A 27,975-nucleotide genomic window follows, 5' to 3' on the forward strand; every position below is an offset into this window, starting at 1 on the left:
ACACGTCGTTTTGGGTGTTTTTTTGCCAGTAACGCCCAATAAATTGCAATTAACATCACTGCATTGTTTTGACTTAATTTTGATTAAGCCATGGTGCTATGGGGGGATTAATTTGCCTCTTTATAAGCATTTACGTTAAGAGTTAGAATGAAATCCCAACTGATGTAAATCGACTGGAGGGCTTATTTCACCGGTAACAGGTTATCACCCTGTCGTCCTTGCTCTGGTGTGAGTCTTTAATTCTACAATGTATTAACAATACTTTTACTTCTTGGCCTTTGGCTGTGAATGATCCTCTTTAAATAAAGAACGAACAAAAAATGAGATCAACTGACTATACTTCAATGGGTATTTGCTACTAACATAAACATAACTAATACGGACTTTACTAAAAGTATCAGTCTTAAAAGCCCTATAATGGGATTCATCACATAGGATGATGCCACCAGCTATTGATTCTGAAAGGATGACAACATTCATACCTCATATATGTGTATATATATGTAGTCCTGAAGATCGAGCCTGAAGTTGTAATCCAAGATAAACTCCTAAATATATGATGCAAATCGATTAAATTTTGAACGCCGATTCTATGTGGTGGGAGCAGAAATTCCAGATTTAAATATTTTTTTCGAAAAATTAAAGTTTACAACGTAAGTGTAAAATGGCATTGTGACACATGTCCCTGGTGTAATAAAACAACAGACACAATGTCAAAGACTCAATATACACTTTTACTGATGAGACAATGCATCCATTTTTCAATAATCTGACAAAATAAATATCACAATTTGGGAAGTTTGTGCATAAAAGTGTAACTTCAATGTCACAGTACTCACGAAGAGAATTTACCGATCAGTGAAGAAAAAATCCTTGAAATAAACAAAAACATTAGCACTTGGATAATGGTGGAGGTCCTTATCTGATTGCAAGAACTGTCCTATTTTGTCAATGATACCACTAACACAGTAACACCACCACAACAATGTACTAGCACTGGCAGACATATAGGCTCACTCGGAAGAGTGTAGCGATAAGGTGGTGATCCTAGAAGGTCCACAAAAAGTTATAGCCATTCACACAGGAGAGTGTAGCCATAAAGGTGGTGAGCCTAGACAGTCCACAAAGAGCTATAGTCATTCACACAGGAGTGTCTAGCCATAAAGGTGGTGAGCCTAGACAGTTCACAAAAAGTTATAGCCATTCACACAGGAGTGTCTAGCCATAAAGGCGGTGAGCCTAGACAGTTCATAAAAAGCTATAGCCATTCACACATGAGTGTCCAGCCACAAAGGTGGTCAACCTAGACGGTCCACAGAGAGTTATAGACATTTGCACAAGTTTGTCTACGCAGTCCACAAAGAGTTTCAAAAATTTACACAGGCGAGCTTACAAAGTCCACAGGGAGTTATAGACGTTCATGTAGGAAAGTCTAGCCATCAGGTGGTGAGCCTAGACAGTCCACGGGCAGCTATAGACATTAACACAGGAGTGACCTGACTATCCACAGAGAGTTGTGGTAAGCATTAAAAGTATTCACAAAGAGGTTTAAAATTCAAAGCTTTGCATATACACATATAGGCCTACTCATATATAATCACATTAGATGTATGTATTTATTTCAATTCACATAGTACATGAATATTAAAATACTTGAAATTTTTGTATATGACATATATAGTTCAAAATGAAAAACATATTTTAACATGTCACAGCTGGGGGTTTGAATATTTATAAGCCCTGGTCACAAAAGAAAAAAATATGTTCTTCCTTCAAAATTCCACTAACAATATATATTATAAAACAAATATAAAATCTTTGATCTCAGTCACTAGCTAAATTTAATTATGAAAGTATTTAAACCGTTTTGAGGCTTTGTCCATGGAAAAGATATTATTTTTTGGCATGTTTTCTCTTAACACAAATCACATGCAAAGGAAGTAGTCAGGCATAAGTCTATGGTTAGATGCTAGGCTCCATTTGGTAGTGGTACGATAATTCAACAAAGAACACTTCTTAGTAAACACTTCTATGTGAAACATATGGTCTGAAATAGAACAAGACTAACAACACCAACCACAGCAAGAAGCTTTTGAAGCAGTCCACAGGCTCAACCAGTATAAGTGTAACAGAAGGAAGAATGGACACTAATAATACATTAGAATGGATTCCACTGGACACTCCACTGAATACCCACTGGTTTCACACAACAAGACGCCGAATACTCAGTAGCTGTGCAAATAGGACATCGAATACTCAGCAGTTGTGCAAATAGGACACCTAATACTCAGCAGCTGTGCAAATAGGACACCCAATACTCAGCAGCTGTGTAAATAGGACATCGAATACTCAGCAGTTGTGCAAATAGGACACCCAATACTCAGCGGTTGTGCAAATAGGACACCCAATACTCAGCAGTTGTGCAAATAGGACAATGAATACCCAGCAGTTTTACACAACAAGACACTGAATAGTCAGCAGTTTTGCAAATAAGACACCTAATATCCAGTAAGTATCCAAAATTTCACGAATAAGACACACCCAGGATATTCCCAGAATAAGGCACTGAACGCAGCGCTCACAGCCTAACAGCTCCATAAAAAAGGAAAAGAAGAACCATTATCAATTAATTAAGTGAAGACAGGGTACCAATTTGTTGTAATTTAGATGGCTGAGGGAAGATGAGATATATCTTTCAGCGCCCCCTCCCTTCCAGATATTTGTCCTCAAGACAGTAAACTTTAGAGCTATGTGTGTATTATGTACAGTGTATGTTTTACACTTATTCACTTGGACATAGAAATGGAAATACTATACATGTTAGTCATTGTGAGTGGAAACACAAATCTCATTCTCAAGCTTCCTCGGATTGTCTTTTCCACTGTACTTTCCAATTTACTCCTAACCAACCAAAGGGAGATAACCTCCATCGCAGATACCCCTTAGCCACAAATGGTATTGGATCATCCGCTTCATGCATCCTGCAAAATGTCTAATGTTTGCCTTCAAAACTACTTCCAGTGTAATAACATATCTTCTTATGATTTAACATGTCACCAGATAAACAAGACACTGCATCATTTGCATAAAAGTAGATATCATATTGCTGATTTCTTCTAAATTGGAAAGTGGTTCATAATCAACTTGTTGACAAGGTCATGTATCATTCACTGTAATGGAGATCAAAGCACGGAGTTGTTCAAAACACACAATATACTGTATTATGTCAACTCCACAAATCTGCAACACCATAAAATTCTGAGTGATAACAGAAACATCAACTTCAGAAATGAGGGGTACTGATTCTTCAGTGGTCTGTAGAGAAAACTAAACTATTAGAGACCAGGCTCAAGCATAAATGCTCTTCTGTTGATACAAGTAAATAAAGGTAAAACAAAAACCCGAACAAACATGTCAGTGCCAATTCTTACCAGAACATACAGGTAGTTATTGTCACTGGGGACACAAGTGTGAGGTTAGCAATACACTGAAATGTCAATGTACTGGTAATGTGTTGGTGCAACAAACTGAATAACGTAAAATAGTGTTATTAATAGGTTTGGGAGAAATGTGTGCAATATATTGGCGCAACAAAGTGAATTAGGTACAATGGTGTCATGGGGTTTAGGAAATATGTGGGTGTAAGGTATTGGTGCAACACACTGAAATGGTTAGCTGTAATGGTGTTTGATTAAATGTGCCTATGATGTGCCTGAGCAGTACACAGACAACAGGTACAGGTATATATTTTCTGATGTTACCACGATTCTCCACACCTCTATTCCACAACCTGTCCTTGTAACAAACATTTACAATTCCTAAAAACTTCATTATAAATATAGAACTTCCTTTCATTTGGTCCACATCTGATTTCACAAAATATAATAATGTATTCATCTTTTGTCTTCTGTGTCAGATATACATGTCTATGTAACATAATTTTCATTCCACTTAGGAAGATTTTTCAGTTCTGGGTAAGTTGTTAATGGACACAGTTGTATAACGGTAGAGGAGTCGAGAGAGGACAAACTCAGCCCGACACTGTAGTCGTAGCTACAGTGGTGGAGGTGTCAGAATTTGGGGGAAGGACATGGGTAGAGTACAGGATGACTATCACAAGTACAACAATCACAACCAGAACCACACACACAAGTATTAACATCATCTTCGTGTTCTTCCACCAGTACTTCCTTCGGATTCTCTTGGCTGTGCGTTGGAATGTAGCAGACTGAAATGATATATGAATCAAACTATATAAAAAAAAAAACAAAAAAAAAAAACACTGGTACTACTGGTGGTTTAGTTCATGTATTTTTTAAAATTTTTTAGTTCACAAGAGCAATTTAATTACAGAAAACTGTGCAATTTGAGACTGACAAAAACTTGTTTTGATTCACTAAGCATTAATAATGTGACCAGAAGCTAATAACCTTTCCATGCAGAAATATCTGATTGTGCAACAACTCATTGGGAGATAAATATGCAAGCAGATACTAGAAAGGATAAAAGCTCCAACCAACTGCATATTCTTTTTTATCTATCATTGCCATAAATAATTTGTATTAAAGGATTTGGGAAGCAGATAAAATGTCTGTTCAGTTTAACACTACATGATTATTGAATCTGGCAAATTTAAATACATTAATGTTACGGTTTCCTTACATTAGCCTCTAACTCTTCTGTCTTGTCCATGAGGTCATCTAGCCTTTCCCCTCGTTCTAACACCTTGTCAATGTTCTGTGTCATCACATCCTTAACCTCGTCCACCTGGGATCGCAGAGCGGAGATATGATCCCCTCCCCCAGGCTTAGAATACTTCTCCTGTAACCAAATAAACAGTTCACTGTCATCGCATCACATTCATTGGGAGCACACAGCAGATATCTGAACTCCTCCACTTTATCATCATATCTCTCACCATATCATCGCCCAGAGAGCACGGAACATAGATCTGGGGCCACTCTCAGATGCCGTACTTGTACAATATCGCACGTATAGGGCAATGGTACGTTAATAGCAACATACAAAATATTGTAGAACAAATGTATGATAAAAAAAATGTCATTCGCCGCTTTGTGAGAGTGGCCCAGATCTCCTCCTCCAGATCATTGTCATCACATCCCTCACTATACCATTCCCCTGGGAACACAGAACAGGGATCTCATCCCCACCTCCACATCAGTGTCATCACATCCCTCACTATACAATCCTCTTGGGAACACAGAACAGGGTTCTGAGCCCCACCTCCAGATCACTGTCCTCACATCCCTCACTATACCATCCCCCTGGGAACACAGAACAGGAATCTGATCCTCACCTCCCGATCACTGTCATCACATCCCTCACTATACCATCCCCCTAGGAACACAGAACAGGGATCTGATCCTCACCTCCCAATCACTGTCCTCACATCCCTCACTACACCATCCCCCAAGGAACACAGAACAGGGATCTGATCCTCACCTCCAGATCACTGTTATCATATCTCTCACTACATCATCCCCCTAGCAACACAGAACAGGGATCTGATCCTCACCTCCCGATCACTGTCCTCACATCCCTCACTATACCATCCCCATGGGAACACAGAACAGGGCTCTGAGCCCCTCCTCTAGATCACTGTCGTCACATCCCTCACTATACCATCCCCCTGGGAACACAGAACAGGGATCTGATCCTCACCTCCCGATCACTGTCCTCACATCCCTCACTACATCATCCCCAAGGAACACAGAACAGGGATCTGATCCTCACTTCCCGTTCACTGTTATCATATCCCTCACTACATCATCCCCCTAGCAACACAGAACAGGGATCTGATCCTCACCTCCAGATCACTGTCCTCACTTCCCTCACTATACCATCCCCATGGGAACACAGAACAGGGATCTGATCCTCACCTCCAGATCACTGTCCTCACATCCCTCACTATACCATCCACCTAGGAACACAGAACAGGGATCTGATCCTCTCCTCCAGATCACTGTTATCATATCCCTCACTACATCATCCCCCTGGGAACACAGAACAGGGATCTGATCCTCACCTCCAGATCACTGTTATCATATCCCTCACTACATCATCCCCCTAGGAACACAGAACAGGGATCTGATCCTCACCTCCAGATCACTGTTACCATATCCCTCACTACATCATCCCCCTGGGAACACAGAACAGGGAATCCTCCTCCAGATCATTGTCACCTCATAACTCACTACATCATCCCATGAAGTTCATTATGACAGAACTAAATCCTCTATTTGAAAATACTTACATGCACCCCAACACCCTATCCCATAAACATGGACAGGACGGATAAACCCTGAATTCCATAACTTGACTGCCATCCCCCTAGGAACACAGAACAGGGATCTGATCCTCACCTCCAGATCACTGTCATCACATCCCTCACTATACCATCCCCCTAGGAACACAGAACAGGGATCTGATCCTCACCTCCAGATCACTGTTACCATATCCCTCACTACATCATCCCCCTGGGAACACAGAACAGGGAATCCTCCTCCAGATCATTGTCAGCTCATAACTCACTACATCATCCCATGAAGTTCATTATGACAGAACTAAATCCTCTATTTGAAAATACTTACATGCACCCCAACACCCTATCCCATAAACATGGACAGGGCAGATAAACCCTGAATGGCATAACTTGACTGCCTGATTACTGGTTTAAAATCAATTTGATTTTTGTAAAAATCAATTTTTTTTATATTTTTGGTTTGCAGCTGTACTTATTTTACCATTGAGCCACAGCAGCTGGGGTAGCAAGTGCTGAAGCAGGTGTCTTCTTGTAAGACAAAGGAGATTTCAAATACCTGCACACTAGCTCAGGTTGAGCCATGACCGGACAAACCAGCAGTAAAGGGACACAACTCACCATTTGTCCAGAGAGTACAAATCCAAAGTCTCTATCAAATTCATCAGGTCCTGCACTAAATGACCTGGAGGCAAGTGTTCCTGACTGAAAGCGCCTTTTGATCTGTAACAAATGTATTTTAAGATTAATTACACTGAAAATAAGTTCAAAGCAATACCAAATGTCAGAAATACATTATTCATTCTCTTACATCAGAAATCCACACGCAGACCTTGCCTCCATGTATGCTCTTAAAAATTATAGACATTTACCCTATTGTGTAATGGGGTGAATCACGGCATTTACCTCCAATATTGACACAGTATGACACTTCCTGGGAAACTAACTGAGTAGGAACATTTTACCATTTACTCCAACCACACAATGCCATTGACTGCTGTCACGTAAATGATATATTCTTGTGCACAGCTATCTTGTAAATGAAATCTTTTAGAGCACAGTGTTACATCCCAGACTTAGCCGCGAAGTCAATATTATTGACCTACATGTGTACATCTATACCTAACATGTGAAACAGTTTTTCAGTTACTTGCTGAACGCCAGACAATGTGAAATATTCTAATCAGCATTAAATCCTAATCAATTACATAAATTAACCCTAATCAAAAACGCCACGACTGAATCAATCAAACATCTCCATGCCCTTTGGATATCACAGCTGTTGCACTCTATCAGCATTAATCCTCACAGGTTTGGCTTTTCATGCATAAACAGCTACATGTACTGTACATTAATGAAATATAAACTGCCTGAGGTTAATTGTATGGCGCAGAATCGACTTACAAACTATCTACATTGGTGATGTGATATATTGTTTATTTATTTTATTTGTGTGAATGACTCACTTGTTCATTGTATGACTGCCATCAGGTTAATGGGTGATGAAAATTAGGCAGAGACCATAAGAAAACTTCATACTTCACCAGGCACCTGACACACATCTTGACTTTAAGGCTTTATTTAAGACTTTCTCCTCTCCACTCCACACTGCCCATGCAGCATTTAGATTAAGTAAACGTTTGAGAAGTTAATAGGTGAGCGACCTTAAATCTCTCTGGTGACAAAAGGTCTTCTGACTGATGGTAAAAAAAATTATAAATTAACATGTGCAACTTACACGTAGCAATGTACTATGCTGTTTTTATCTGACAATATGTTTCCCGGATACAACAGGTTACATGTATGCCAATATCTAAGAGTAAGCAATTTACATTAATACATTGAAAAGTTAAATTTGTATTTACACCATCATAATGTACATGTAAATGTATATGCTATGATACTTTTTCGTGCAACTTGCCACAATATAACAGATTAATTGCCTTCAGGGTCTCCAAAGGGCGTTATATCCAGTCTGTTGATATGTCACACTCAACTGAGCAAGCATTGCCAGTTACACATACGTAGGCCTCAATAGATATGTCAGACATAATGTACAGCTGATTGAGGCATCGCTGCACATGTCGCCATTATTAGGTTTTTTCCGTTTTAGGCTTTGAGAGTTTTACTCTGGCATATCTCAAAGCTCTGCACGTTTATATTTACTTAATAGGACATGTATGTATTCACTCATACGAAGGCAAGATAAAGAACAAAAAGATGTTACATGCATATGCTACCCTCTTCTGTCCTTTGAGAAAGCTCAGACTAGATGGAGCTAAAAACTGTGCAAAATACTGTAATATATTAATATTCTGAGAGCACAATGGGGTGCAGATAAGTAATTTACACGGTTTTATGAAGCTTGCATCTTCAGTCAAACAAACACATCATTTTCATAGTTTATTTATTTATTCGATTGAGGTTTTATGCCGTACTCAAGAATATTTCATTTATACGATGGCGGCCAGCATTATGGTGGGAGGAAACGGGGAAACCCATGAACATTCCCAGGCTGCTGTCAGACCTTCTTATGGACCATTTTCATAGTAATTTTATCCCTAAATTCTACTGAAAACAAGTGCTTTAGAGGTTGAAAAGTTTGAAGATTTACAGTAAATTTGCATCATGTCCAGTACATTGTGAACTGATACTTCACTTCTTACAGTGTATGTGATGATGAATGATGTAAACAAACTGAACGACCCAAATTGTTAATAGGAGCAGTTCTAGAAAGATACAGGCACTACAGTCATTCTCCCTGTACATGTACACACCACATCCCCCAACCCCCAAAAAACAAAACAACAACCCCTACAAGATAAAGGTAAGATAAAGACTTAGTCTTACCTCTGCCAGGTAAGCATAGGGCTGTTGTTTGCCAAAACTTGGTTCCGCCACACACATGTACACAATACCATTGTCTACCAAACAGTGGAACTGGTAGCTATAAAAATATCACACAAATGAATGAATCAACAGTAGACGTGGATTCCTTCACAAATTCCCTGTAACAAAACACCCAGAATGGAGCTCTAGGGTATTTATGACTCATTGTGAGTGGAAACAGATCAGTCATTACCTGCCATATTAATTATACTATATTCACATTTATATTTATTTACTGATTGGCATTTTATGCCGTACTCAAGAACATTTTACCTATACAATAGTGGTCAGCATTACAGTGGAAAAGTTCACGGCAACCCATGATCGTCTTCAGGTTGCAGGCAGACCTTCCACATACGGTTAGAGATGATGCCAACTTGAGCTAGCCAGAATTACTGCATTGTGCTAGCTCTGCCAACCACTCAAACACACACAACCCTTCTATGTTTATTCTGCACCTTCCTTAATGCACATATATGATATGAGGTCTTTGCTTTGAAAATGTACTGCAGTGTATAAGACAACCTTTCATAGAGCAGCGCCAAATTTTGTATTGTGTTTCAATTTACCAATTAAGATATGTCTTATCATCAACATTATATATCCAGTTGGTTGAATATTTACCAATATGTGTGTGTCATATTGTAAACTGACCACTAAATTTATTCCAAAATCTATTAGAATCCTAAAGATGTTACCTATTGGCTGTATATGAAGTCTTGCCATCTTTACGGGAGGAAATGTTCGGAAGCATGGATGCCGCCACATCATAGAAATTACCCTCAATCTGATGGCTACACAGGATGGTAGTTCCATGGGCAATGCAGCTGAATTTGATAGTCATTTTACTGATAACACCTGAAAAGAAACTTGGAGTATTAAGATTTTTGTGAAGTTATATTAAATAACAAATAGAACTGAGCAATTGTAATGTCAGTCTAGGGCCTAATCCAGCCCTTCTCAGCGTCCGATTACTGTCTGAAGTGCCGTCCCCTCGAGGTGCCCTTTGTATCAAAAAAAAAAAAAAAAAGAGAACCTGCCTGAATTTATTATAAGACGTGGATTATCTACTTAGTCGCTAGGCTTCAGCTAGCAATCCCCCACATTGGTTTGGCAAATATTTTTTCTGTGTGGCGAAGGCAAATTGGCGTCCCTTTCCCACAGTGGATGCCGTTCAACTTCAGCTGTTTAGGTTTAAAGTTCCTAAATTTACTTAAATTTAATGTTGGATCCAGAATCAAGAAAGCATTGACATTAGAGTGAAAGAACTTGGTTATGAAAACAAAAAAGCTTTTAAAGTGCATTTAAAATCGGAAATGTATGCCCTGAAGCAGGTGACGACCCGCGATAATTCAATTAGCATTCAGATTATGCGGGCCGGGAATTACTTCCCATTTACTTTCAAAAAAAAAAAAAAAAAATGCCGACCGACCCGACTTCAAAAAACAGGGCTTGTTACCCGCAACAAACAATGTTTTAATGATGTCCTGGGGTATCTATAATACAGTGTGATGATCAGATGCACGTCATCCGGGATGGCAGAGTTCTCCACAGTAAAACCAAGCCATCCTTAGACTGAATTTTAGGGCTAGGTACGTGTTGTGGTGTGCACGTGGGGTGGAGGTCAACCATAGAACCGAGGCCCTTAAAAATGTATGAGAATCAAAATATTCAACAATGAGGTGCCCTTCACCGTTGGTTCCATCCCCTACCCTTCTGAGGCCAGATTAGGCGCTGCAGTCATTGCACGTGAGCCAAACAATCCAAGCATCGTATTTAATTGAGGTTCCAGAAGTTTGAAAGAGGTACATGTAGAAACAAAAACTGCTGGAAGCAACTGGATGTTAACTTCAGATGTTTCTTGCCAGATCAAACAGTTAAGGGTATACTGATGGGACATGTCAGAAAATGTGCATATCTTTACTTGATTGTATCTATGTCCCCATTTTACATGGCACAACAACCAACCCATCAATTAATCCTCCGAACACACAGAGTATAGACCTCACATCAAGACTATACACTAATTAAATCCTCTCTAATTACAAGGCATTATCTTATGGGACAATGGCATGGGCAAGAACATGCAGAACTTTATAAATTCAAAAAATAATTATGAAGACTATCACACAAAACAAGCCTTGTACATCATAAGACGGCACCCACAAGAGCCCAGGGGAAACCCACAAGAGCCCGGGGGAAACCCACAAGAGCCCGGGGAAACCCACAACATACATTCACAGGTTGTCAGATTATGAGACCTATCATAATGCAGTAGCCTAAGAGGTTTGTAACTATAAAATGTTAAATTAGTTGGGATTAAGATCTGTCTGTGTAGACAGTAACTGACAATATAGCCATTATCTGCAGTATTAATGCCACCAACGGCACACAGCATATGACCCACTAAAATTTAACCAGTTTTACAATATTTATTTTTTATTTATTTGATTGGTGTTTTAAACCGTACTCAAAAATATTTCTTTTATACGACCACAGCCAGCATTAACTGGTGGGAAGACACTGGGCAGAACCCAGGGGAACCCACAACCATCTGCAGGTTGCTGGCAGAAATTTCCACATAGGGTTGGAGAGGAAGCCAGCATGATCTTGACATGAAGTGGTATCTTTAATTCACTTCTCTTTAAGTCTTACATGATAATAGAGACCAAACAAATGAAGTCAATCAGACCTACTGTGGAACACTAGCCACAAATGATTCTAACAGAAACACTGTGATATGACTCTGTATATGATGACATGATTCTATAGAGTGATCAAATTGTCACTAGACTATGGGACTAATATAACAGTTATATTAATCCCAGCTAAACTTGAGGCTCAGTGTCTGTCATGTGTTTTGAACGTCACACGAAATATCCAGACTGAACTTTAATACAGAGTGAAACATACTTTCTGTTTACTCAATGCCCTTCCTAGTATTTGTGGCTTATTTCACATCTATGTACACTGACACTCGTTTAAGCTCTTATACATGTACTTCTAACTTACAGTACTTAAAGTAGGCATCTACATCCGTTCAGCAATTATCTTATTACTCATGTCATCGCAATTGTGATTGCTAAGCATTACACAATTCTATCCGATAGTGTATTCCAACCAGGATCCCGAATATAGATACAAAACACTGTGGATTTATAAACAAAACTGGTCAGGAAGAAATGTATATTTTCACCATACCTGTCACTTCCTCCTCCTTTTCAAAACTGTGACACTCACACACCCCGTTCTTCCCGACTCACGACGTGGATTAGTGACGTCATCTTAGCAGCCAATCAACACACTTTTGACTGAATACACTATGTCATCGTCACTGCCATTGGACAACAGGATCAAAATCATCACAAATGGCGCTTCACTCAGCACATGTGTCTTCTGTCGGCTGTCGAAATCGAGAATGTCATCAGACAAGGTTGGGAGCGAAGAAACTCAGAGAATTTATGTACAGACCGTCTAGCAGTAGGTGCTTCTTTCATTTTGTCTGTAACTGTCTACGAAATTTTATATATACTCAGTGAATTAACCAGTTATTCATTCATTTGTTATATGTGTGGTTCACGTCGCCTCTGTTGTTGTCATTGACATGACACCACATCGTTATTTTTGGTTTATTTTATTGGGGGTATGAAGCCCTTCTCAAGCACATTGCACTTGTGTGAGGATGGTTAGGGTACAGGTTGAGGAGGTCAGCTTCAAAAGTTGATTATAATCTCGTGTCTTTTCAGGTTCATGCCATACCATCATTCCATTCAAGGTTCGTACCTGTCGTATTATTTAAAGCAGTACACACTGTTATTCTAGTAATGCTTAGACAGATTTAGCGTCTCAGGCAACTCTTTGCGACACATCGTCTCATTCAGCTGGGGTAATATGTTCTAATCATTATATCGTTCAAGATATAGAGTTTTATGTATGTATAGGGCCTACATGTGTCCATGAATGCTTGGGTTTTTACATCTGCTTAACAATTTTTCAGTCACATGATGACGAGGAGTCACAAGTTGCCTATACTATGCCCTCTTTTGGTAGAGTCCATGTCACCAAACAAAGTGCTGCAGTCTCTGAAGTATCATACCGAACACACCAGACATGACACCCCACGCAGTCACATTATACTGACATCAGGCCAACCAGTCCTGTTTCCTTGCTCTAACCTCTCGGCATGGGTATCAAGCGAGGCTGAAAGCAATTTCCATTTTTAACATCTTTGGTGTGACCCAACCCAGGTTAGTAGTATATGCGATGGGAGTTCTGGACCACTTCCTGCTAGGACCCTCCCCACCCCAGTTGAAGGCTCCCAGTGACCACTCTCGCTATAACATCTGGGTTCTGAGCCACCCCCAGCTAGGACCCATCCCACCCCCACTGAAGGCTCCCAGCACCTTCTGGACCACCCCGCTGGGTGGGCCCCACAGACATATCTTGATATATCCGTCCCCAACATAAGGCCCCACGTACATAAATAATTGGGGCAATTGTGCTTGTACATCGGGCCTGTAGATAAACGCGCTCCGACGTACATGCACAGGTGCCCCAAAAACGTGTAGACACATGCGCTCCGACGTACATACAGAATCCTCCAGACCACGCACTATCTAGTGCTTACACCCCGATTGCGTGCCACCAAGACTCTGAATAGGTTTTCCTTGCATAGCTCCCAGCAGGTGTTTACCTCAGAAGACTACTGCAAGGTGCACCTCGCCAGGTTAAGGAAAACCCCTGGTACACAGCCATGTAAAATGTGTGGAATAGGCGCTAAAAACAAGTATCAACTTTGCCAACCATGTGGGTACCACAAATGTGCAAATAGGCTCTGCTCGAGGTAGGGGAGATCAGCTAGGCCCTGGACAAAGCCTCCCCCTGAATCTTGGAAATCCTTGAGAAATGGACCCAGAAGGGCTCTGGATGGATTGTCGACAGAGTGGAGACTATGGCTGGACATCGCCAGGTATCAGTCACTGAGAGGTGGATCTTACATCCCGCTTCCAGCAGGTGTGAGGAACAAGAAGGAAGATATGAACTTGAAGAACAAGAATGATCATTGCCTGAGATGGGCGCTTCGGTCTGCCTTGTCACAGACCATGTGGACAGGCCCACCAAATACCCCACCTTAGATGAGTTGGAGTTCAATGTATTCAGGTGGGACAAAGGGGTTATCGTCCGCAGCCTAAGTAAGCAGCCTTGAGACATGCCTCAAGTCATACATACCTGCTGTTGATTGGAAATGCCACTAAATTCCACTTCACCTGGGTCAAGGACCTTAACCGTCTGCTCTATGACCAGAGCAAGCACCAGGAGCGAAAGCACTTCACTGAGCATTGCCTGCATGGTTATTCCAGGGAGGACTTGCTGGAGACACAAAAGCCAGTATGCAAAGGTATCGACCAGACTCCTGTGAGGGTGGAGATGCCAGAAGACAGCAAAACAAGTTAGCCTTCCAGAACCACCATCAGCAGCCGCCGGCCCCTTACATCATGTACGCAGGCATTGAGGCTCTCACTACTAAGGTCGCAGGTCCAGAACAGGATCCCACAAAAAGCAACACCCAAAAAACACAACAGCATGAGGCTTCCAGTTACTGCTACATTGTGGTGCGGCAGACAGAGCCGCCAGTTGAATATCGTGGCCCAAATGCAGCAGTGTATATCCTTCAGGCACTGCAAGAAGAGGAGCGCAAGATCTAGACAGTGTTGGGTAACCCAAATATAAGCCTCATGTCTGACATTCGTATACCATTCGTAGTCCGTAAAGGGCCATGAGGATGACACAAAAGGACTGACAGGCCTACAACACTGCCACAACCTGCCCTGTCTGTGAAAGTCACTTGAAAGAAACTCTGTGCATGACCACTGCCACATCACAGGAAAATGCCGGGGTGCCGCTCACAATGAGCAAGCTCTTGGGACATACACAGTATTGATGAGGATTATGCCCCTGGTCTGGGAGGTCTTCGGATGCACGACTCTTGAGGACTACCATGACCTCTACAACAGTACTGATTACAGGTGGCAGATGTCTTGGAGACCTTTCAAAAAGACCTGCCTGAGGCAATACGGCTATGACCCCGCTCACTACTACACCAGCCCTGGCTTGTCTTGGGATGCTCTGCTCAAGAAGGCGGAAGTGGTGCTAGGGCTGCTCACAGACTATGACCAGCATCTCTTCGTTGAGAAAGGAATACGTGGTAGCATCTCCATGATGTCCAAACGGCTTGCCTAGGCGAACAACCCCGTGGTTGAAGGTTATTACCCGAGAAGCCTAGCAGTCACATTCTCTGTCTCGACACCAACAACCTGGCTATGAGTTAGCCACTGCCAACATGTGGCTTCCAGTGGGTCGAAAAACTGCGATCAATTCACAAAAGCAATTGCAGAGCTCCCAGCGAGCAGCCCTGAGGACTTCATCATTGAGGTGGAACTTGAGTACTCGGAGGAGCTTTACAAGGCACACAGTGCACATCCACTAACACCAGAGCGTGTGTTGGTCGAGAAGGAGTAGATGTGGGAGTATCAGCTGAATCTCGTCGGCCAGAGGGGTGACGCCAACGAAGTTGAAAAGCTGGTACCCAACCTCCGCGATATGGACCGCTACGTGCTTCACTACGGGAACCTGCAGCTCTATCTGTCTCGGCATGTGCCTAAAAAAGATCCACCATGCCCTCAGATTCCAGCAGAGCTCCTGGATGGAGCCTTACATTCGGATGAACATGGGGCTCTGAAAACAAGCCACCAGAGGCTTTGAGAAGGACCTCTATAAGCTTATGAACAACAGTGTCTTTGGAAGATGATGGAGAATCTCAGAAAACGGGTCGATGTTAAGCTCGTGCGAGCTCATGAGGAGGACAAACTGCTCCGAGCCAACATATTTGACAATGATCTTGCAGCAATCCAGGACCACAGCCGCCTAGTGCTGCACCGCCCCATTTATGTGGGTATGAGGCATCCTCAACCTCTCCAAACAGCTGATGTATGACCTACTATAGCCAGATAAAGGCTCAGTACCGGGAGTATTGTCAACTCTTCTACACTCACAGAGATAGCCTGCTCTTGGAGACCCAGACAGAGGATGTGTACAGGGATGTGTAAAGGCTAAAGATGTAAAAAAGACCTCCGTGAAGAAGCATATCAGACATGAGCAGTACAAAGAGGCTCTCTTCAAAAAGCAGACATTCCGCCATAACATGGATATCCTGCGGTCAGAGCGTCATTGCATCTACAGGAAGCATCTGAACAAGGTCTGGCTCTCACCCTTCGACTCCATGCGCTGGATAGCTAAAAATGGGGTGGACACGCTGGCTTATGGACACAAAATGCCCTTCCAGTAAGCACAGCTTCTATCCTGTGAGTCAGGTCACTTCCCCATTCAAGGCAGCAATGACTGCAGGCAAGTGAGGTTCCAGCTCAGAAGACCGGCCAGAAGGCAAATGCATCTCTTGAGCCTACTGGTACCTGAAGAGCCGCTCAGCCAGGGTCCAGTTGAAGCACTCCACAATGCCTTGATCCAGATGGACTTCCACCTGGCCAAGCCTGACTGAAACCTTATATCTAGCTAAGAGCTGGCTCACTGCACCCTTGAACTCACGCCCTTGATCAACCTGGAGCAGATGGAGCAACGGGCCTCGCCTGTAAATGCGTGACAAGGCGTCGGCAACTTCTTTGGCCTCTTTTGTGGTCACAGGCTCTGCGGCCTTGAACCGTCTGAACGGCGACATCGACAACTGTAAGGGTATACTTGTTGATGCGCTTGCTCACCTTGTCATGGGGTAGAAACAACATTGGCTTGATGGAATGAATTTGGTGCATTTATGTCAAATTTTGGCTGTGGGGCTGGAAGATATATCTGCCAGATGCCTGTTTTTTTTTTGAGCCAGGCCCGGGACACATCTTCAGAGACCTTGACAGCCTCAGCCAATCTATTGATGGCTGCAAGCCCCTTCCAGTAGCCCCAAGGGCAATAGTAGATGCTCGACAGCTTCCGATCCATCAAGACTTGCGAGATATTCGAGCAGCCCAACCAATCTCCATCAGGCTGTCGCCCGGAGGTTGGTCGGGCCCGCCAGCACCGTTGCTGCTAAACGCATGCCTTTTTATCCTGCCATCAGAGGTCAAGTGACTTATGCCCTCTACTGATCATCGCATTAGCCAGAGGACCGAGAGTCTTGTGGAGGCGAGCGCAGTGGCCGACCTCTAGCATCGTGAAGTATAGCTCTTCGGGCAAGCCTATCATTGCACGGTCTGATCTATTAAAAAATTTTGCCTGGTATGGCTTCATACTGGATGGCGAGTGCATTGAAGTGTCGAAAGGTTACTATAATGTCTGCACATTCTCGGACGGGCCCATAAATGGGATTTCAGAGGGCTATAAGCTTCCTTCTCTGGTCCCTTATAGGGAGGTCTACTCGCATTTGGCCGAAGTGAGCAGTTCAGAGAACGTGCTGATATCCTCGGCTATTAGTTGCAGTTGTACCATCCTTCGGTCTGTGCCATTAACGGGCGAGGAGATGAATATTGGCAAGACGGCGTCTAACTCCAACCCACAGTACAAACCCTTACACTCGAGCTATATAACAGAACTGATGCTGGGGCTTTTAGACGCATCCGGTCGTTATATCGATGCCAGTTACCTTAGTGCAACATTACACATCACGCCATCACCTCATTGCAATGGTGGACGCAGCCGGGCCTCGTTCTACATGTTTAGAACTGTCTGACTTGACTGACTTTAGGCTCCAGGGTCAGGAAGGTAAAGTCTATGCCTTCCAGTTTGAAGCTGGCCTTTATACCCGGAAAAAGATTTCATTGGTGGGGGGGAGCAGTCAGAACCTGCCAAGTTCGATTCCCTTGAAGACGTGTGTGCAAACTACCTTCTGAGCACTTGGAAAAGAAAAACTCCCCTTAGCCTGTTGATGACCGCTGGGTTCTTACCACGACCCATGACCTGGATTGGTTGATTAATGTACAGGTTGCCCCGAAGTAACAGGACAAGACGTGAAGAAGGTAATCAACTGCCGCGGGGCTTTAATGTCATACACCAGACAACATCTGTCTTGTGGCTATTGAAAGAGGAGGTCACTTCACACTAGCTGCAGGGAGGTGTGTGGACATCGTGCGTCTTGACGCGGTCACTGATTTCCCACCCACTGTAAAAATTCAGCCTGGTACTATCACCGTTATAGCTCTAGTGTTAGGCATGGTGGCCGATCGCGCCGTCTTCGTGTTTCCATGCTTGAAGATTAAATGGCCGGCAGAATACAATCATAAGGCCATCAGGATAATCAGGAAAACTCCTCCGCAGGGAAAACCAGTCATTGAAAGCTCTCTGGAAAGAGCCAGAATCAACGTAGCTGAATGCATGGATGTCGAGACAATCTATCTCAAAAATTCTATCAGACTGCGGTGTTAGAGGGTAGGTGAGCATGAAGGTGATACCGCTGTCTTTCTGTAATATGGACTAACAATCGTGGATGAGGACTCTTTGAGACCGACAGCTCCGACCGAGTGTGGTTGCATCTTCGGCGCACAAGGGCAACGATCATCGCCTGCGGTATATTGGTGCTATACAGAAGCAGTTGGAGATAGAGAGAGACATCAGGTGGGCTTTATATAAGAAGTATCATCATGGTGTGAATGTCACAGATGCTTTTGATTTGGCTATGAATGTTGGGTCTTTTGGTCTGGGAGTTGTGGGTGTGGGTCTACTCTCCACAGTGATTGCGGCACCAGCTGTCTTGGCAATAGAGGCGACCACCCTCGGATGGGGCTTGTGTGGCGCCGCTGGAAAATATGCGAGCTGTTCACCTTCACAGTGAAGGTGAATAAGCATAACACGATCCATATATTGACAGATGCTAAGCTGAGCAGCATCCACCACATGTGTCTGCAGCTCAATTTCGAACACTTTCGGTGAGATCGTTTCAGAGATGACCAACCACCGTCATCTCAAACAGGTGCTATGCACCCACAGTCAGAAATCGTTCAACTCTGTACAGGTCGACCAAAACGGGAAAGAAGAACTTCTGGCGTATGAGCGGGAGTTGGGACACATGTTGCTGAAACAAAACAGGGGTGTATGGACAAATGCGCTTCGACGTACATGCACAATTCCTGAAAAACTTGCGCAGATAAACACGCCCCGACATACATGTACAATTCCTTGTATATATTAACACGCCCCGACAGACGTGCACAATTCCTTGTGTAGATAAATGCCCCGACATACATGCAAAATTGCCTCAATTATTTATATATGTGGGGCCTTATGTGAGGGACAGATATATCAAAAGATGTCTGTGGGGCCCACCCAGGGGGGTGGGGTGGGCCTTAGCTGGGGGTGGTTCAAAAGGTGCTAGGAGTCTTCAGTGGGGGTGGAGAGGGTCCTAGCCAGGGGTGATTCAGAACCCGGATCTTGGCAGGAAGTGGTCGCTGGGAACCATCAGTTGGGGTGGGGAGAGTCCTAGCAGGAAGTGGTCCATGGTTGCCGGGAGCCTTCAGTGGGGGTGGGGAGGGTCCTAGTGGTCCAGAACCCCCATCACATATCCTACTCAGGTTTGATGGTGACTTTGAGGCTGACACTCTAACAACTAGCCACTGAAGCGGCCCATGAAGCTATAGTCTAGAGTAGTATCCTCCAAGATATACAGTGAGATATATCATTATATAGTGCAGTCCTATTTGGTGGTATGACCTGATTTTTAGCATGTGTTATAGTAAGCTTGATGTACACAAAGTACAGAGGCATTGAAACAAATCTGTCTTGCTTGCATGGTGTAATTTACTTCCGCCCTTCTAAAGTTTTGGGCCCAGAAGCAGCTTACCAACAAAGGATCCAAACTTTGTTTTAGGTGACATCAACTCATGTCACGTCCAGTTAATTAGCTCATCCACAGCTAAAGATCTAAGAAAATGAGATCAAAATTATTGAAGATTTATGCTGTACTTAATGTTCATCAAGTTCAGATTTTGTTGAAGCGGGTAAACAGACACCATATTATTTTGACATCACCTAACTACATATAAATATACATATAGCTAGAGCTTTCAAAGAAAACTATGAGCCATCTAATAAATAAATAATCAAGAATTTATTCTACATCAGTTATTAATCTAGGATGTTATGACTATGTTTTGCACTATTTGACCAACTTTTTGGGACAGGTTTGGTCAGGATAGGTTTACTGGGCAAGAACAAGTCTCTTTTTGAATTTCTGTAAGTGCTGCTTACATCCACAATATCACCCTCCACTTTTAGATTATGTTGATCTTAAATGGAAGCGAAAGGAACACTGTACCAAATTATAACATGCAGTTTTTCTGTCAGAGTGATATACTGCTGTTCTGAGCTGCTATTATAGCCATTATATCTGTCATTCTCCAGGTCTCACACAACACCTGTCTTTTACAACTCTTGTTGGCTTTCAGATTTTGCCATTTTGTGTTATTATTTAATCTGTGACAGGAATTACTGTTGAAAGCATTAAACAGTCTGTTAAATTAGTGCCTGAACATTAAAATACTGAGTTATTCTCTGCTCATTTTGATGTGCTGAGTGCAGGCTGCTCATTAGAGATCTGATGATCTGGATATGCCTTCTCGTATGTCAGTGACAGAAGCGGTAAGCAGCCTTGGATATTGCAGAGTCCATAGTTTTTACAAATTGAATGGTTTGAGACGCTTGGATTAGGCTGCTATGATACCTCATCCTTATGGTAGTTTTTTTTTATAGATTCTTGCCAAAGGTGGTGGTTTCATGGCTTTGTCCATAAATCTGATCACCATCATATTAATAAAATATTTTTGATTAAAACGATCATATAAATAAATAAATGATATCTTGGACATGTTTGTGTATCTCAAGATTGCTGTAATAACATCAGAGTTGTCTCCCTTAATCTGTAAGGCAATGAATGAATGAATGCTTGGGGTTTAACATTGTACTTAGCAATCCTAAATGCCTCGGAAAGAAGAAGTCATTGGGTGTGTGTACATATACTTTGTTGCCACCAATGAAGTATCATACCGAACACCCCAAACACGACATCCCACCCAGTCACATTATATGGACACCAGGATAACCAGTCGTGTTTCTCTGCCCTAACCTCTCAATGTTGAGCACTAAGCTAGGCTGTAACAAGTACCATTTTGAAAATCTTTGGTATGATCTGACCCTGGTTTGATCCCAGGTCTCCCCATTACGATGTGGACACTTTAACCATTAGGCCACCGGATCAGTCTAATCTGTATGGGATGTACACACATGTAGCTGAATTTAGCATTTGTGTGCATCTGTAGTGTGGTATAAAAATGACCAGAACAAGTGCATCATGTAAACAAATGTTATTAAACAAAGCTCACCATTTGACCTAATGCAGGATGGAAACTGATACAGTAGCTAGTTAAGTGTACAGGACCCATCTAAATGCAATAGTCATTGGCAGAATATTGTAAAAATTTTTTCAAAACAAAACAAAGAACATCTGGGGTGTTTTGAGATCAGAAATAATGCTGTCTGGTAACATTAACAAAGTTATAAAATTTATCTGAAAGTATTTTATTTTCTCTTAAATTTATGACTGATATCGTTTGATGTAAAATGGGTCAATCAGTGTTTTTGAAAAGACAAAAATGACAACCTCATTAAGGCGAAACCATCGATTGGCATTCCTGTATGATATTAATGTACTTGTACCATACTCAAGAAATTGCACTTATACTTGTAGATTTAGGATAGTTGTCATTTGTATGGGTGCTTGGAGTAAAGCACCAATGTAAGGCAATGTTAAGTGTACAGTTGATGCAATAGTATGCACCATAGATAATTTGTCAGCTAACATAAGAAATGTTGTGTTTTCTTTCAGATTAAGATGCATAAACTTTTGTGCATGAAATAGTTTCTGTGCCCCTTTATCTTACAGTGAACAATTTTAATTTGCCTGAAGTTTAAGACTTCTGTTTTTATTTGCCTATAAATCCTCTTGTGATCATTGTCTTAGGCACCAGTGATGTTTTATTTACCTTTTATGAATCTGATGTTCTGGCATTTAGCACTAGCTGCTGAAGCTTTCTTCTTTAAGTCAATGATCCCTTACCTATGTTTGATGATTTTTGAGAAAACAACTGTGCATGTTCATAATTATGGAGCAGCTTTATCTGGGAATTTTATATACTCAATTTCAAATGTATATTATGACATCTTCCACTTCTCTACTTCTCCTGCTGGTTGGGACAGTTACAGGGACAGCACTATTGATTGCGTTGTTGTATGTATGAATGTACGTAGCTTCACTTTTCAAACTGCACAATGCTTTTTTCTTGTATTATATATATTGTTGTATTGTTTTGATTGGATTCTTAAAGTACATGTTTCCTATATATTGGTTTCTCTGTGAAGGTCTTGGTGAAGAACAGTTTCATTGTAAATTAACCGAACTACCTTCGATAAATAAAGATTTTATTATTATAAAAGTCTATAGTGGAATGCAACCTTTGATACTCATGTAAGTGACAAGATGATTTCATGTACTGTAGAATGTTGATCATTGATTACTGCACAAGCATGTGTTTGACATGTTCAATGTAATTCAGAGTCCATAGGGTATAAAAGTGAATGTCCCTGATACCTGTGTATCACTGTGAAGGTTGCGTGCATCAAGCTGAGGGATGATGGTCACTTGCTGTAGTTGTAGCTGATTTATTAATGTGGATTTGCTATGCAGCTGTAGCAGTGGGACCTAGGCTACATTGTAATCAGGCATTGGTCGGGTTTTGTCGAGGCTGGTGGGTAGGGGTCATTATGCACTAGTGGAAAAGGGCAAGTTTGTCACATAGAAGGATTCATTACTTATCTCGATCAACTGTAAATGGTAAGAGCTGAACAGGCATCGACAAAATCATCAATAATTTAAAGCTGAGCTATAAGCCATCAATAAAGGGCTGTAGCTATGGGTAGCATCAGCAGGATTACCTGTTCACAGCACATGGTTAATGTAGCCAGTAACTATGGTGATTAGACAATAACACTAAGATAAACAGAAAACAAGGTTAGGAAGTAAAGAACTGATTGTTTGCCATTTTGAATGTTAAGTAGTTTTGGAGACAGTGTCTGTATTTTTGGTCAAGATTCAAGTGTGTATGGAAAAATATTGCCCACACTGAATCACACATGTATGTATATTGACTTCTCTGTGATAGCATCAAAAGGTCATTGTCAGGCATAATGCCTGTAGTAATAGTTGGCCATTAACTGAAGATGGGGAGGAAAGGTTCATTCCAATGAAAGCTATCCTGGGCTTTTCTCCACACTACTTTACGCTCTTCTGGGAATCTTCTGCTGGCTCAAACATAGACTCAGATGCAGATCAGCATCTGGGCTAATCTGCCTCAATAATGCCTGGACTGATAGAAGCTGTCCTAGAGCTGTCTCTAAAAATGTTCATAAGAGACACATTTTAAGTGCAAATAAATATATATATTGCAAAAAATGTTATGTTTAACTTTAAAGGTGAACATTAAAGGCTTTAGATCTGAAACTGTTAATAGTTATACTTGGTTTTAATTGAATTTTTCTGTTATTCAATGTAAATGTAACCAATTTTTATCTTGTGTATATGAATCTGGACAATCTACATAGGCCTATATGTTGATCATTTAATGCCATGACTCGTTACCCATGGATTTTGGAATGTTGTGACACCACAACATTTTGGGACAAAAAGAGGTAGGTGATGCACTTACATTGAAAAAATTGTAATAATTTGTATTAAAAATAAAAATAAAAAAAATGAAAAATAAAAAAAAATTGTGTTCACAAGAAGACTCACAAGAAGTTACACAATATCAGAAAAAGCCTTTTCTTTCACCTCCATGGCTCACTTGGTTAGCATGCTAGAATAGTGTAATGACCCAGGAGCCTCTCACCAGAGGTAGCTGTGAGTTCACGTCCAGCTCACCTTGGCTTCATCTCCCAAGGTGAATGAAATTTATTCCAGTTGTGCTATTAGTTTTCAAAAATATTTTATTTCAACATTTTGGTTCTTTTTCAATTATAAGGCCATTGCTGGCCTAGCACTTGGAGTACTCTCATCTAAACATTGAATATTGATGTCACACGTTGAATTTCAACTCTGTGTGGCTCAGCTGTGGCATATGAAATTTATCTGGTACTGTAGATGTGTACTTGTAATTAGAGAGTTTCTTCGTGTTTTCTTCGTGAAACGACTGATACCTGATTTCCTGCTCCCATAAACCATTCTACTTAGGCAAAAAAGATGTTGTTGAGTTATAGCAATAAAACACCAATCATACAAATTAAAAACTAAATTCACTGTCAACTTAAAGTTCTAATCTTGAAGCTACTCATCTTTGACCAGTGATGTTGATTTGACAAATTTACCCTTGGTATCTTACCCCTTTTGATTACTAGTACTAGGTATGAATGATCCTCTCTGTATTCTACTGCTCAACCAGACTGCTTCTCTGATATCTGATGAAGTGCTGTGGTTTGTGGCTATTTCCCATGCCTTTGTCTGGATTCCTCCACTGATTAACCCTACCACTGTCACATATGAGGGAAACACTCTTGAAGAGGTCTTATGCAGAGACATAATCAAATTGAACCATAGTCCAGATGATGTGTAACTACCACCAGTGATGAATAATATCAGAGAAGTTTTTAATAAACCATGTGCCATCACAGTCAGCATGGTTCATTGTTAGATGTATATTTGTATGAAAGATACATTTGTACATCTTCATGTTTAAATATGCATATTCTCTCCTGCAACCCCTGTATAGATATACACATACATATAGTAATACATGTATCTTTATTTTTCAAAAGTTGTTTGTCAGTTAACATTAAACATTTGAACTAAACTGGCTGTCTATTCCTGACCATATTATTCACCAAAAAGCCACTTTCATGTATAGTATAGTACTCCCTCTCTCCACAGTACCTTCTGTCTCTCTTCAAACCCTTAACTGATGTAGCATCCAGACTACTATGCTCAACAATCAATGCTAATCTTTCATTCCTAAACCAAAAACGAACTATCTCAGGTAAAGCCTTATCTATACGGGCCCCAAAATATGGAATGCTCTTGGAGCTAATCTAAGAAATTCACCATCTGTCTCCTCTTTCCGTTCGAATCACAAAAACAATGTTGCTTAACTCTCAACTACTGCCACAAAACTAAATTTATCTGTTTTGTTTATATTTGATGATACATATACCTTCAAACATATTATGCTAAATTGATGTCTTCTCTTTTCTTGGGGGGCCTCCGTGGCTCAGTCAGTTAGCGCGCTAGCGCAGTGTAATGACCCAGGAGCCTCTCACCAATGCGGTCGCTATGAGTTCAAGTCCAACTCATGCTGGCTTCCTCTCCGGCCGTAAGTGGGAAGGTCTGCCTGCAACCTGCAGATGGTCGTGGATTTCCCCCGGGCTGTGCCCGGGTTTCCTCCCACCATAATGCTGGCCGCCATCGTATAAGTGAAATATTCTTGAGTATGGCATAAAACACCAATCAAATAAATAAATAAATAAATTTCTTTTCTTGTAAATGTTGTCATCTTTGTATTATTGTTTTATAAACTTGGACTAAACTGTGATTCTATCACCAAACTACTGTAAATTTATTTCTTTTGCTTTCATTTGTATCTAATTTTTTGATGATTTCTTTGATATTATGTTACATGTAAGTTGATTTGTCTCTTTTCTCCTGTAAATATTGTAAGATAAAGTATTATATAGAGGGCCTGTGAGAAGAACAGTTCTTGAAAGCTGACAGAGCTATGCGTACATTTGTATCACAATTACCCTCTGAAAATAAAGTTATACATACAATAAAGTTATACATACAATAAAGTTATACATACATTCAAAGTTTATTTTTTTTCCCAAGGACTTCACGCAAGAAATATCATAGGAAACAACTTACGTGTACTTCAGTATAATATCAAAATACAGTGCAAAAATCACACAACACTAGAAACAACATGTCATGTATTCCTTAAGCTTTGAAAGTTAACCAGCTTTAGCTGATATCTTTTGCCTTAATGCCTTAAAGAAGCATATGAATGAAAAAAGAAAGATTAAGGACAAATAAGAATATCTTGTATTATTGCCTTTTAGCCAATTTCACACTCTTATAAGTTATAATGTGACCCACTTTATAAATTTTTGGAACTTTTTTTTACTGATTGTGAATGGAAACACTTGTTCAGAGAAGGCTGATATTTTGTGAAAGGTAATTATTTGGGTTATTCTAAAATAATAGCAAAATTTTCAGCGATTTGGCGCTGATAGATTGTAGGCCCAAATTATAGCCTCTACAAATATTGTTCTTCAGAATGTCATGTAGATCATGTAAGAAATGTACTATTTTATTTCCCATTCGCTTTTGTTCTTTTTTTGGTTAATATTTTTTTAAGTGGAATTATCTGTGATTTTTGTGTATAGTAATGTTGACATGTAGTTTCAGCTTACATGTACTTTTAACTTTGGAACAAATTTTTTAACTAACTGATTACATACATGCATAAATTTGCTTAATTTTATCTTGTTCTGCTCTTCATTATAGCACTGTGCTAATTCCTCAGATTATGCAGAACTGTAATAATTAAGTGTATAGACGAAGAAGCCGATGTCACATCTCACCTCCATTAAACATGTACCTGCTCGGGGCCTGTTAGGAAAGCGATGGGTAATAAATCAAGGCAGGGATGTCAGGCGGATTGGCAAGAAAGAGCCTTTCAGTCCATAGAGAAAGTGCGTTGTGTTGTGAGAACCGCGCCATGTGCTCATTTGGTTCCAAGAGGTTTTTTTTCCAGACCAAAGTTGAGCCGAAAACTCCAACTAATGGAAAACAAGGTTACAAATTGACATTGAAAGCCCTAGAGAGTTGATGTCATGGAAACTGATTTCTTCACTCTAGCCCAAAGCTCTGTGGCGTATGTATCAGTGTCATTCTGGATGCAAATCAACTGTACATCATGAGATAAAAATTGATCTGTTTTCGTGGAAGGCATCCAGAAGTTCTTGTGCTGTGGCAGTTAGTGTCCCAAGTAAATCAAAGGTATGAGGCTAGGGTAGGGTTACCGTTCTGTCAGGTCAGACATTATGCCAACAGGAACAGGGATCCTGTGTCTGTGTGAGGAGAATATTTGGTTACAAGATAGGCAGACAACAGTGAAAAAATAAAGACAGACATGGAGATGATTTTCCAAGAGGGACATGATAGCAGAGAATTCAGATAGCTTACAACAAGTATATGTGCAGTGTTCTTTACATGGCTTTAATTGAAATGGTTATAGTTACCAATGCTAATTAAACCAAACCTTAAAGTTTGAAGGATTGAGCCTGAAAATTTGAAAATGAGGTGTATTTCACCTTAAGTTTGACATTTAAATATGGACTTTCAGAAGCACATAAAGGCTTTATAATAATAAGGATACTTTTGATGCCAGCATTCCAGTTTTTGTGATAAGATATTAATCAAACTTCGCAGAAAACAAATGATAAAATAAAGACAATTAATTGAAGATTCGAGTCTTAACAAAAAAGGCTTGCATGGATGCTCAGTATGTACATAATGTATGTAGCTGTGCAGAACTGTCATCAAGTTCAGTGTCATCAACTGTCATCAAGTTCAGTGTCATCAACTGTCATCAAGTTCAGTGTCATCAACTGTCATCAAGTTCAGTGTCATCAACTGTCATTGCTTGATAATACAGGCAAGCGAAAATCATGCCATTGGCTGGGAACTTACATGTTTAGGATACTCCAGGGAA

At 40.9% G+C, this 27,975-nt stretch overlaps 2 protein-coding genes across 6 annotated transcripts in view; one reads left to right on the top strand and one right to left on the bottom strand.

Moving 5' to 3' along the window:
• Nucleotides 1-448: 448 nt before the first annotated feature.
• LOC135469937 (vesicle-associated membrane protein 7-like) lies at nt 449-12,418 on the bottom strand. Its single transcript, XM_064748589.1, has 6 exons — nt 12,371-12,418; nt 9,868-10,027; nt 9,131-9,227; nt 6,902-7,003; nt 4,663-4,821; nt 449-4,228 (listed from the first exon to the last, which is right to left on the bottom strand). Exons 2-6 carry the CDS (start codon nt 10,011-10,013, stop codon nt 4,031-4,033), a joined length of 702 nt encoding a protein of 233 aa, XP_064604659.1. The 5' UTR covers nt 10,014-10,027; nt 12,371-12,418; the 3' UTR covers nt 449-4,030.
• Nucleotides 12,419-12,516: 98 nt separating this feature from the next.
• The window catches only part of LOC135461418 (zinc finger MIZ domain-containing protein 1-like), a 119,724-nt gene continuing 104,265 nt past the window's right edge, over nt 12,517-27,975 (top strand). For 4 of the 5 annotated variants that reach the window (XM_064738508.1, XM_064738515.1, XM_064738516.1 and 1 more), the window contains exon 1: nt 12,517-12,649. The gene's annotated coding sequence lies outside the window, so the exon portion shown is untranslated. Of the gene's footprint in view, nt 12,650-12,915; nt 12,945-27,975 lie in introns of all 5 variants that reach the window. The other variant, XM_064738509.1, reaches the window with a different exon arrangement.

The sequence above is a fragment of the Liolophura sinensis genome, chromosome 1 (genome assembly GCF_032854445.1).
Source record: "Liolophura sinensis isolate JHLJ2023 chromosome 1, CUHK_Ljap_v2, whole genome shotgun sequence".
In the NCBI taxonomy this organism is placed as follows: Eukaryota; Metazoa; Mollusca; class Polyplacophora; order Chitonida; family Chitonidae; genus Liolophura; species Liolophura sinensis.